The sequence below is a fragment of the Lynx rufus genome, unplaced genomic scaffold, assembly GCF_022079265.1.
Source record: "Lynx rufus isolate CCGP_SWC_20201006 ecotype Redwood Valley unplaced genomic scaffold, mLynRuf1.p SCAF_1, whole genome shotgun sequence".
Taxonomy (NCBI): Eukaryota; Metazoa; Chordata; class Mammalia; order Carnivora; family Felidae; genus Lynx; species Lynx rufus.
The window spans coordinates 213,640,228-213,653,905 of record NW_025814823.1 but is presented as its reverse complement, the minus strand read 5'-3'; the positions used below and the strand labels follow the sequence as shown (position 1 = coordinate 213,653,905).

The window sequence follows — 13,678 nt, the reverse complement described above, 5'->3', positions numbered from 1 at the left end:
ACACTGGGAAATAGGTGGCTGCTGCTCTCTGAGCTTCACAATGTCACCCAAGGACAAAAAGAAAGATGGCAGAAAGTTGGCCAAAAAAGACAAAGACTCAATGAACGAATCGAGCCCAAAAAGAAGTGGCCCAAAGGCAAAATTTGGGACAAGCTCAATAGATAACCTGGTTTTGTTCGACAAAGCAACATATGACACTCTGTAAGGAAGTTCCCAACCATAAGGTTGTAACTCCAGCTGTTGTCTCAGACTGAAGATTTGAGTTTTCTTGGCCAGGAAAGCCCTTTAGGAGCTGGTTAGTAAAGAACTTACTAACTGGTTTCAAAGCACAGAGCTCAAGTAATTTACACCAGAAGCACCAAGGGTGGAGATGTCTCAGCTGCTGGTGAACATGCATGAAGAGATCTCACCAAATGAACATTTTGGAAAATAAAAATTTATTAAATTAAAAAGAGAGAGAGATTGGAAAACAGTATCATCAAACGACAGTTAGTTTGATCCTATTAAAACTGTTTCAGAGTTCAGAGAAAGAATAAAAGGTTCCAGATTGTTTTTATATCATTAGTGCATTCTTTATTCTAAATCTGAAAACAAGGATAAAAATAAAACTAGAAAAAAATTTTATCACCAAAAAAAATCCTAAACAGACCATCAGCAAACAGAATTTAATAGTTCATTAATATTCTCATATATATGAGAATCACCCCTGGAACGCAAAGCTAGCTCAATATGAGATAATTTATTTGTATTATATACGATATTGAACAGACTGAAAGGAGAAAAACTATACATTTAGGTCAATAAACCCTGAAAAATTATCTGGTAAAGTTCAATTTCCATTCCTGCTTCTTCTTTTTTTATTTACTTTTTGTTTTTAAGTAGGCTTCATGCCCAGTGGGGAGCCCAATGTGAGGCCTGAACTAACAACCCAGAACTGAGATCAAGAGTCAGACGCTTGGGGCGCCTGGGTGGCGCAGTCGGTTAAGCGTCCGACTTCAGCCAGGTCACGATCTCGCGGTCCCGGAGTTCGAGCCCCGCGTCAGGCTCTGGGCTGATGGCTCAGAGCCTGGAGCCTGTTTCCGAGTCTGTGTCTCCCTCTCTCTCTGCCCCTCCCCCGTTCATGCTCTGTCTCTCTCTGTCCCAAAAATAAATAAAAACGTTGAAAAAAAAAAAATTTAAAAAAAAAAAGAGTCAGACGCTTAACCTACTGAGCCACCCAGGTGCCCCTCTTTACTTTTTTTTTTTTCATCTAAGTTCCATGCCCAATGTGGGGCTTGAACTTATAACCCCAAGATCAACAGTCGCATGCTCTACAATAAAAGGCTAATCATCATGTTAATTAGTACATTTCACACCTAGAAGCACTTTTTTTCCTTTTTCCAAGAAGCATTTTCAATGCATGTATGAACATAGCATGCATGTAAAGTATTATTATATTCCCTATTTATTCTACAAGTATCAATTAAATTAGAAAAGAGAAAGAAGGCAAAATATCATTTATAGTTATGTTTCTAAGATTAGAAAACCCAAGAATATCATATGAAAAAAAATGTTACAAATAAAGGAATGCAGTCAAGTGGCAGGTTGCAAAATTAATACCAAAAGTTAATAGCTTTTATATACACAACAACCGGAAAATAAAATGTGAAGGGGGGAGGAAAAAAAAAACCTCTAAAAGATTAAATATGTAGGTACAAACAAACAACCCAAACCAAAATTTAACATGCATACAACCTATTCAAATCTGAGCAGGTATGTAAAATTAACTTCAGCAAGCAGGATATCACATACTCTCGGCCAAGAAGAGTCAGTATTATAAAAGTGATATGCCCCAAACTAATTTATTAATTCAGTGAAGTACTACTTAAAAAACATCATGAGAACTTTGGAGAAACTGAACAAAGCTGTAGTAAAGTTCATTTGGAAAAACAAACATATAAGAAAAGCCAGAGAAATTCTTCTGTGCAAGACGATGTTTACAATGAGGGGCAGAAATAAAATGGGGGCAGAGAATAGCCTGGGTGCTCAGTCCCTTGAGTGTCTGATTTCAGCTCAGGATATGATCTCATGGTTTGTGGGTTAGAGCCTATAAGGGATCACCGCTGTCAGCACAGAGCCTGCTTTGGATCCTCTGCACCCCCCTTTCCTGCTCATGTTCTCTCTCATAAACAGGTAAACATTAAAAAAAATTTTTTTTAAACATACTCTGAAGCTTTAATAGTTAAGAGTTTAGTACTATAGAAGAAAACAAAACAGTCAGACTGAGTAATAAAAAGACAACTGCCAAAATGGACCCACAAAAAAAGGAACTCTGGTTTAGGACAGTTTCTCAACCTCAGTACTACTGATAAAGGAAAATGTCTCCTGGAGGGCAAAACTGCCCCTGCATGAGAACCACTGGTTTATGAATAATGGTGGTATTTCAAACTGGGGGTTGGGATAACAGATTTCACTGTTAAATTGTTAAATCGTACTGGAATAATTGGCAATTGGTCTGAAAAAGCATTTAGCTAAATCCACTTATGATTTTAAATGATTATTTATTTAAAATTATTTTTAATTGTGTAAGTCATATATGTATATTTTGTCTTGGTAAAATTAAACATTACAGATCTCTATTATAATCATCCCTTTCTCTTACTCCTCAGAGATAAGTGCTTTAATTTTAAGTTGATATATAGCTTTCTCAAAGCTTTTGTTATGTATTAAAAAAATATGTAATACACACTTGTGGAAAACATAATTTTTTAAAAGGTTATTTGAGAGAGCAAGCATGAGTGGGGGAGGGACAGAGAGAATCCCAAACAGGTTCTATACCTGCCAATGGGAGCCCGATGGGGGCTCAAACCCATGAACCGTGAGAACAGACCTGAGCTGAAATCGAGCTGGATGCTCAACCGACTGAGCCACCAGGTGCCCCAAAATATAATTTGATTGTGGGGAGGATGGCAGGAGGCTTCAGAGGAAAGCATGTGTGAACTTTTTTTTAAGTTTATTTCGAGGGGAGCCTGGGTGGCTCAGTCGGTTGAACATCCAACTTCGGTTCAGGTCATGATCTTGCAGTTTGCTTAGGTTTCTGTGTTTCCCTCTCTTTGCCCCTGCCCTGCACATGCTCTATCTCTCAAAAATAAATGTTAAAAAAAAATTAAAGTTTATTTATTTTGATGGGGGGGGGGGGAGAGGCAGAGAGCGAGAAAGAAAGAGAATCTCAAGCAGGATCCACCCTGTCAGCGTGCAGCCCGACCTTGGGCTTGATCTCGACTTTGGGCTTGACTTCGAGAACTGTGAGATCATGACCTAAGATAAAATCAAGAGTCTGACGCTTAACTGACTGAGCTACCTAGGTGCCCTATAATATATAACCTAAAATACAAGAGGATTTTATAAATAGAATAAACAAAACCCAGAAGTCATAAAAGATCAATGGATTAGAATTTACAAAAATTTTAAAACTCTGATACAGCAAAAATGATCATATAGTTAAAAAATAGATAAAAAACTGGAAAAAAAATAATTTTTGTTACAGATAAGGGCTATTTTCGTATAAAAAAGTTGATATAAATTATTAAGAAAATGTTGAGTAACAATGGAACTGCAAATTAAGAAAAAAATAATTACAAGTGCTAGCAATCACTCAACTCACTTAAAGAAATGTAAATAACCACATGTGAAGTAACCAGTTGAGCTGAAGCTGACCCTAAAAAACGTAAATAAAAAATGAGACACCATTTTGTATTTATTATATTGTTAAGAAATGTGATGGTATCCCAGAGTTAGTGAGGGTGTGAAGGAAATGATCAATCCAACAGTTTTTGGATGTTTTCAATGATCCAACTTTCTGATAAATGATTAGCACATGTTCTTTGACCTTGGAATTCTAGCCCTAACAATTTATCACATGAACATAGTACTCAACAAAAGCTTGATAGCAATATAATGAACATTTAATGGGAAAACACTGCAAACAACCAAAATGTCTATCAAATACATGCAGGTTAAATAAAATTTGGCATATCCATACAAAGGGAATACCATGTAGTCAATGCAGAGAATAAGGTAGATTTGACTGTGACCTTCTCAAAGAGTTTCAAGATGCATTTTGTTAAGAAAAATCCGAATAATGTAAATAGCATAAACACCCCTGTGTTTATTTAAAAAATTACAGAAGTAAAGTAACCCAGGGGCACCTGGGTCAGTTGAACATCTGACTCTTGATCTTGGCTCAGGTCATGATTTCACGGTTCCTGGGATCAGGCCCCACGTTGGGCTCTGCACTGTTGGTGCGGACCCTGCTTAGGATTCCCCCTCTCCTTCTCCCTTTCTGCCTCTCCCCCTACATGTGCATGCACTCTCTCTCTCTCAAAATAAATAAATAAACTTTAAAAAAATCTTAAAAAAAAAAAAAGTTCGGGCGCCTGGGTGGCTCAGTTGGTTGGGCATCCTACTTTGGCTCAGGTCATGATCTGGCAGTTTGTGAGCCCACATCGGGCTCTGTGCGGACAGCTCGGAGCCTGGAGCCTGTTTCAGATTCTGTTGTCTCCCTCTCTCTCTCTCTCTCTCTCTGCTTCTCCTCCACTCACACTCTGTCTCTCTCCCTCTCTCAAAAATAAATAAACATTAAAAAAATTAAAAAAAAAAAAAAAAAAGAAGAAGTAAAGTAACCTGGCTATTTAATTCTCACTAACGAACTCTGGAATCAATAGGTCCAGTCATATTTTTGGATGAACCCCTCTCTATCTGAATTCTTGCTACTGAGGAACCAAAAAAGCTCCAACATCAAAGGGATACTAGTACTACATATATAAAAACAGAAATATATATGATGCATACGCATGCATTTTTTTTCCTAGAAGAACCCACAACAAAGTGTTAGACTTTCACTTTTTGGTGCCTTTCTGCATTATTTGAATTTCCTAACTCTACACATTTTTGAAAAGCCCAGATTTCTGAATTCTTAAAATTTTAAATTTTTGCACATTATTTTAAAACAACTGTCAACAGTTGTCAACAGAACACGGCATAGGGAGATAAATACCTTATTTTTAAACTTTGTACCTTTATGTAAGTAAAAGCCAATTAATAATTGCTGTTATTTTAAAAAATAAACATTGTGAGAAGGGCAAAAAGGGGGGGGGGGCGATACAAAAAGAAACATCAAGTCCAATTCTTCAAATAGTAAAATCTCAGAAAATTAGATATTCTATGACCCCTAGGATTTCTTACTAGAGAAGGAAAGAAATATTTAGCAAGTGAACATAAAGTTGATGACTAAATATAAAAGATTATAAAAACTGCAGAAATATTTCCTAAATGTTTATTTTTCACACCATGAAGTTACATAGTACTCACCCAGCTTGGAAAATCAGACCAAGTTGGAACTCGCTGACAGAGGTCCCGGAGAATACGTATGATAATCACACAGGACTGCAGACCATTAGCTCTAGCCTTAAGAGCAACACAAAAACCAGGTGAATTAATCTTAGAAATATTGAAAATATCCCTTGATGAAAAAAAGTTAAAATACCACTGTTCAATGGAAGCTCAGGTAAAAATAAAACAAAAATAATCACACTTAAAATTGGATTCAATGAGCTGCCATTTACAGCAGTATTTTATGCCAGGGTTAGTATTTAAGAGCTGGTATTTTAGGTCAAAGTAAACAGATTATACAAGAATAATATTTCTTGATCCCCTGTGAACCTTGACCTGTGTCATTTAAAACAGTAAACTTAAAAAAAATCTGCCTACATTAGAAATAAAAGAAAAAGTAAAGAGCTAAAAAGTTTGTCTAGGGACTGAAAGGTTAAGGAAATCTGTTTGGTTTCCCTTCTGTGCCTTTGCATGACTGCAAAGTCACTAAACCAAACAGTTTCTTCCTCACCTTTCACTCCCTACACTTATTAACTTAGAGAAAGAGGGGGAAAAATCTTAAAACTATACACAAAGCTTTAAACACATATTCCATTATTTAAAGCAAAAGTTAATCTGCAGCCTTATGGAATATAATATATATACACAAACATGTGATGTTCCTAAACAAGTAAACTTTAAATATAGCTACTAAAAATGAAAATAAAAAAACCCAAACTACAAAACACCCCCAAAACCTAAGGTTATTGTCAAATTAATAGTAACTGCAATATGCAGATCTTCATACCCAGCTTTCTATGTTAACATATTTTCTGAGATTTAATTTAAAATAGTATTGCTTGGGCAATCTTTTGAAATGTTTAAGCACAGTTAAACATGTTGTACTGAACTACTCTCTCATAAGGCTACAAGAAAAAAGTAAAATGATGTTCCGAACCTGGAACCACTTAGCGTGGCGTAGAGCAGCCAGAGCGTCAAGGCATTTTTGCCTGTCCAAGACGTCCGGTGGGTCTTTCACCATACCCGAGGTTACATCTAAAATGGATTGAATTGGCAAAATGCAGTGAGGAATGGGTGTTTGACCAGGTGAGCAAGACACTTCCTTATAGTAGCATCAGTGTCACATGAGCCATTTGAGAGTTTACCGGCACATTAATGTACCCAGAGAATTATTTTCAACAAATTTACATAATCCAATGTGAAGATCAAAAGGAGAATTTAAACTCTTATAATAAATAGTTTCTCCAAATATAAACCCTACCCACCAAAATAAAAAGGGAGGATTACTGGACACAGCGCACCAGCACAAAGACAAGACAAGAGGGAACACAAAAATCCACCTTAATAAATGAAGAGTGTATGATAAACTATGAAGTTTGTTCAGTATTCTAAATGGTCATGTCATTCTGGGGCTCATATAGCAAAGAACTAATAATAAAGATGGATTTATCAATATAGTAATAATCAGAGAAAAATGAAGAGTCAAAGATAAGCATTTCTAAGAGATCAATACTTTCTCTCCTGCAAGGAAAATTTTAGCTTCAAGGGAATATGAAATGTTCTTTTAAAAGGTTACCATAAAATATTCCAAAGAATAAATGTAGAGGAACAATGGGTAAAGTGGAAAAGGGCGATAGGAACCAGCATGATTAAACAGAATACGTACAGAAAGGAAGAGAAGCAGTAAAGTAAGCAGAATGCTTTGATGATAAACAATATGTATGGTCTAAAATTGTAATAACTGATTTTAATTAGATTATTGTATTAAAACATAAATGAGCTATCTAAAAACTTGAGGAGAAAACTAGAGACAAGAAGGTAATTTTATATTCATGATAGCTGGAGGGCCAGCTATGTATCCATCTATACATATCTGTAAAGTGTGTATACATACATAACAGCTTATCTGCTAATCAAACTAGCCAAAATAGCAACTAAGTCAATCTAATTCATAGCTCTTGGGTAATTTTAATAGTATAAATATTTTCTAAATACAGTATAATCATATACCAGGAAAGTAGTCTCTGGAATTTAACAGTCTTCTGGCTAAGTGCATCAGATGTATGCAGTACTTAAGATATAATTTAGGGGCACGTGGGTGGCTCAGTTGATTGAGCGTCTGACTTCGGCTCAGGTCATGATCTTGGGGTTCATGGGTTTGAGCCCCGCATTGGGCTCTGTGCCGACAGCTCAAAGCCTGAAGCCTGCTTTGGATTCTGTGTCTCCCTTGTCACTGCCCCTCCCCCGCTCACACTCTGTCTCTGTCTCTCTCTCAAAAAATAAATGATAAAAAAAAAATTTTTTTTAAGATATAATTTAATAAATCATTGAAGGTACCAAAGGAGTATGAGGGTCAAAAGAAATATATGATAAAAGAAGTTAAAGTTGGTTTTAAGAGTACAGGGCCACTTTAGGTAAGTTATTTAATTGTATATTTTGTATGAGCATTCAGTTATCTTAAAAGACACTTGTCCTGGGTTGCCTGGGTGGCTAAGTCGGTTATAAGCATCCAACTCTCGATTTCAGCTCAGGTCATGATCTCATGGCTTGATTTGTGTCGGGCTCTGCACTGACAACACGCAGTCTGTTTGGGATTCTCTCTGCCCTTCCCCCACTCTCTCCCTCATAAATAAACACACACACACAAAAAAAGACACTTGCTCTTATTCTGAATAGGTAACACATAAAAAACCTTATTTTAGAAATGGTATAGAAGTCTCTCCACTGCATGGGCTTTCTGTTCTTAATTCTTGCTCTTCAAATAATCAGATGATACAGATTTTTTTAGAAGACATGTTAGAAGGGCGATTTACAGATAATCCAAGAACACTACGCCACACTACGCCACATTCTGAGAATTAACACTAAAAGAGGAATCTGAGTGCTAAAAAGAAACTGTCAAGACAAAATATTAGTGTTAAAAAAAAAACAGTGAACGGGGTGGGGCGCCTGGGTGGCTCAGTTGGTTAAATGTCTTAGACTTTGGCTTAGATCACGATCTCGCAGTTAGTGAGTTCGAGCCCTGTGTCGGGCTCTGTGCTGACAGCTGAGAGTCTGTAGCCTGCTTTGGATTCTGTGTCTCCTCTCTCTGCCCCTGCCCTATGTGCACTCAGTCTCTCTCTCAAAAATAAGCAAACATTAAAAAATGTTTTAATATTTTAAAAAAACAGTAAATAATCCTAAAACCTGTAAGACCTACTACTAACGTCAGAAACATACTGACCATTAGAAATGGGGCTATTCTGAGATAAGGAAAAGGGACACAGGAAAGCACAGCTAACTAAAGAAAAAGAAAGAAAAAAAGAAACAAGAAACCACTCCTCAAAGCAAGATTACAGAACTGCTGAAGGATCCTCTTTCCATGTCCCCTTATTTACATTATTTGTTAAAGCTAGAATGCAAATAGGTGACAATGTGCAATCTCTTTCTAAAAAGTTTCTGAATTTCTAAATGTTATTTTTACAATGTTATAATTTCCTCCAAAATGTAAGAAAATTTCTCTTTTAGCACACATTCATAACTTTGAAAATTTTAATGACAATTTCAAAGATGCCAAGACACCTATTGCAATTTAAAAACAAAAGCTGTAAGTAGGAAGTTTCTGTTAAATTTAGAGTGTGGATTTTTGCACCCATTTTATATTTCAAGTGGATTAACCCCTTACGTATACTGTACTAAAAACAAAACAAAACAAAAATCATACTTGTTGCTTAATACCCAGTTAACAAAACTCAGTTAATTTAAAAAAAAAAAAAGGCAAATTCTTACCCTACATAAATGTATTTCATAAATTTTAAGGGGTTAATCACCAGTTAGAAGACATGCTGTGTCCACACTACTTTATGATTAAAAGTTAATGGGAATGTATTAATTTAAATTAACATGGTTATATAAAATATATAATCCACCCACAACCATTTAAAAACTAGTGTGAACACTGCTCAATTCTAAATAGACAAAGACAAAACAAACAAAACAGCCACACAAAGGACAATAAATGCCAGACTCTGCATCCAAAAATCCCTCCTTAATCAAATGGCAGGTGTGACACTGAGCTTTTGAAAACCTTGGTCAAAAATCCTTCCGATGTCTTGGCAGCAACCCCTGACAGGAATCAATCCCCTCTGCTAGAAGGCTTTGGACCGGGCCTGATAAGCTACAGGTGGAAAAAAACACACACAATACTTGTCTTGCTGCAGAAAAGACTCTGTAGCAAGGGTTAGAGCATTTCGAACATTTCAAGCTTCAAGTCAATTAACTGTTAACTTAATGTTTAACTGCCAAACACAGTACCATAAAATAGATCTGTCATGCGTTTAACAGTTATTTGGGCAATTTAATAATTTCTTTTAAGTAATTTAAAGATAATTTTTGGCATTAACCAGGACCGTTAAAGAGGCTACCACACTGCGCAAGTCTTGAGATTTATAATTGCTCTTCCGGCAAAGCCTTCCTTACCCTCTGGACTAACTCCCCAAAGCAAGCTATAGGCTTTACGTGATTTTAAGACACAGAGCATTGGGAGCTGCAGTGAGAGAGAATACATACCGTTATTCTGCAGCAAGAAAGAAGCAATCTTCATAATGAAGCTAAAGACATAGTTTACTGCAGTTATCTGCAGCAAGGAACACTCTATCAATGTTTCTACAGTTTTTGCACATCCAACTTTTCAGCTCAGTGTCTTGAAGTAAAATCTTCCAATTTTGGACTGATCATTTCTCTCACCAAAGTATTTATGAAATCCAGAACAGTAATTCTAACTCAAGTCTGGGTCAGACAAAAATATAATTTTGTTTCCTTTAGAAGGGATAGGTTATCAAAGACTACTACAAATGCGATACGAACTTTAGACTTTTGCAACATAATAAAATGACTTGATATTGCACAAATTTAACTACAGTTAAATATAATTAGATAAAATGTGCTCTGAAATAGTTAAATGGTTATATGAATATAATTTCATCCTAAATATAGCAACTTTTATTTATATCATATTAGTTTTTTTCCCCCAAATCCTAAGGGTCATATGTTGCATATGAATTGACCAGATTGACTCAGGAACTGTTTTTCTAGCAATATCCACAGCTAGACCTTGAGTGGAAACTCATGTTCATAGAAAAGATCCTTTTCACAAAACCCATTTATTTTTAAGACGCAAAGCTTTTACAACATACAAGCCCTGATATGGTATACATATGAAGTATATGAGACATGTCTCCCAATGACTACATTTTAAATAAAGTGTTCTCTTCCTGGGTTGTGGAAAGCCCAGTGCCTTAAAAAAATTGTTTTGCTGTAAAAAAAAAAAAAAAAACAAATTTAAAGGGACTACAACTAAGAGCCTAATCATGCTATTTTAGACAAGTTAATTTTAATATTCAATATATAGTATTTTCTCTTCTCCTTTATCACAAAGAAATATTAGTGTAGACTAACTCCATACTCAACAAGTTAAGATGTACAAAAACAACATGAAAGGAAACAAAGTAAATTTTATCTGACCCATAAAACAACAGAACCAACATAAGGCAGACACTGACCATGCTTTTTGGCTTAAAAGCTTTCGAAGCTTTGAAAATGTTATAGAACAGTCCCTAAAGCAACATTGCTGGCACCAGCAGGATTTCATATTCTACAATTGTAAAGTAAGTTTAAAAACCCTGAATTGTACTAGAACTTACTAACTACACCTACACCATTTATTTTTCAATATATCTAGTATAATAATATTGGGATCAAACGCCCAAATCTATGTGCATTAGGATGCTCTGCATTTATTAAAACTCTCCAAACCAAAGAGCAACCTCAGAGAACTAGAAGTATTTACCTGAGGACAAGCCAAATCCATGATTACACTTATAACAATGCCTCTTAAAGTATAAGCATTACAAGTATTAAACCAATTTTATTTATGAAACTCTCTTGTCTTTTTTGTAAGACAAGGCAAGAACAAGAACTTAATAGAAGTTAAATTTGTGGCCCCTTACTACCAACATTTCTTTAATTTTTTTCATGTGTCCACTATGTCAGCAAGAATAATTTTGAACTTTTTTTTTTCCAGAAATCTGAGGTTAGCAAGAAAAGAAAAAAATTAGAAAATCAACAATACCATGAATGTTTTATGTAAAAGTACATTACTAAAAACATTTACTTTCTGGGAAGTGATCTTAAGCAAAACTGGTTGCTATAAGTCAAATCTATCAAATTCATATTTAATGCCAGCATGTTGCCTTCTAGGGCTTAATGCCATCTTAAAAGAGTAGATAAATGAAAAAAAAAAGTTAATAGAAAAGTAGAATGCTTAATGGCTTTCCAACCTCCTTCCCTCATGTTCTCCTCTCGAATAATTGGAGATGTCAGGGTGATAGTGACTTGCATTTTGGGTTCCACACATGAATTCAAAATTATTGCCGCTTCAGACACAGCACATTTTATGTCATACTTCTCAGGACTTATAACCTATGTAATGAAAAGTACAAACAAATTAGTTGGACCTTTTACATTATCAGACAAAGCAATTTCATTATGGATCTTTCATTTTCTCGGCACCTCAAGCATTTTACTTTAAAAAATTTTATTTTTAAGTAATCGTTACATCCAACACGGGCCTTGAACTTATAACCCCAAGTTCAAGAGTTGCATGCTCTACTGACTGAGCCAGCCAGCTGCCCCTCCCTACCTCAAGCATTTTAAAAGTTGATAATATACTACTTCCTCCAAGAAGGCTTGCAATAATGCAAATATCATTAGTTTCTTACTATACTTTCCTTTTAGAATTACCATTATCTGTATCATGAGTTATGTGGATAGGTCCCTCTTAGATTACGAATTCTTGGGTAACAGAAACACTGCTGTATTTATTATTGTACCTTCCAAATAGCACCCGGGTAGCTAAGTACTTGTACACTTGCAGAATTTGACTGAAACTTAAATAGATATTTGAACCTAACAGAAGCATAATTCAACCTTTCCCACTGTAAATTGTGAAATCAACAGATCTATATTTTATCAGAGAGCAAAAAGTCTTTATTATAAACATCCACAAAACCAGGAATCACTGCAATTTGGAAGATATTTAATAAGCCCCAGTTTACATTAATGAATGAAGACTACAGAAATTATACTGTTCATATTTATAACACAGTATCTAAATTCAAATTCTAGCTGTTACTTTACTAGTGATGTGAACATGGGCAAATTATTTAACTCCTCTGTTTCTGTAAAATGGGGACTGTAATTTTACCTAACCTATAGAACCGTTGGAGGACACAATGAATTAACTACATAAAGCACTTAAAACAGTGCCTAGTACATACTAAGTATTATATAAATGTCAACTCTGACAATGATAATGATGAATTAATTCTGTTTCTTTTGTTTATCCACTTGTATAAAGTACAGACTGATCTGGAAAGAGTATTCTGCTTTTAGGCTAAGTGCCTGATTATTTCCCTAGGATATATTTCCTGTGTTGTAGTTTTACTAAGCATCACAATTAATATCAAGATGTTTCTTGCAAGTTACATAACTCTCAAGGTCCTCAAACCTTTTTCTCTCCCCCCCGTTGTGCACCCCACTGCCCTTTCAGCCTTAACAGTGGGGTAAGAAGTAGATGCACAATGCTAATTCTGCTGGTTCCTAATACTTAAAAGTATTAGTTGCTTTGCTGTGGTCAGGCAGTATTTATTCTGACTCACTGCTGTAGAATACATATTATCAACGAAATGTCAATCCTTGGATTTAGAATGCCTAATTAAATTGCAAGGTTTTGAAATAAATTTTATACATTGAATTATTCAAGGATATTTATTTTAAATCTTAATCTGAGATTCTGACAAACTAATGTATAAAACTTGAAACAAAAAAAAGTTTGCTTTTGTAAGACCAGAAGGGGGATGCTACTAATTGTGCATTGCCATAACTTAGTGGACACAGATAGAAGAAGTAATTCCTACCATCATAAACACAGAAAACCAAAACAAACAACAACAACAAAATATATCAAACACAATAAAACGGAGGAAATTCAAACTGGAAAGACTATTTCTTATTATATTTTATTAAAAACATGCATTCAGTTAAATAGGCAAAAGATTCATGAATTTTCAAAACTTAAGCTTGCAATACAGGGTCTTTATTTAAAAAAGAAAGAAAAACCATTTTCTGTCCTGTAACAACTGCCTTCTCTCCTATGCTTCAAATCTTGGAAAAAGAACAGGAAGAAGACATGTGCTAAAATTTAACATTTTTAAATAAATTAGCAGGATGGCTTCATGTCAAATACAAGCACTATAAAACCTAAAAAGAC

General features: G+C 35.2%; 1 protein-coding gene and 1 pseudogene across 2 annotated transcripts in view; one reads left to right on the top strand and one right to left on the bottom strand.

Moving 5' to 3' along the window:
• Window positions 1–13,678, bottom strand: part of ZFR (zinc finger RNA binding protein) — an 83,630-nt gene that overhangs the window by 22,386 nt on the left and 47,566 nt on the right. For both annotated transcript variants that reach the window (XM_047093706.1, XM_047093713.1), the window contains 3 exons: window positions 11,688–11,829; window positions 6,308–6,405; window positions 5,350–5,445 (listed from right to left, as the gene is read on the bottom strand). In XM_047093706.1, the coding sequence (XP_046949662.1) occupies window positions 5,350–5,445; window positions 6,308–6,405; window positions 11,688–11,829 (336 nt within the window). The remainder of the gene's footprint in view (window positions 1–5,349; window positions 5,446–6,307; window positions 6,406–11,687; window positions 11,830–13,678) is intronic.
• On the top strand, window positions 41–399 carry LOC124522344 (40S ribosomal protein S25-like; annotated as a pseudogene).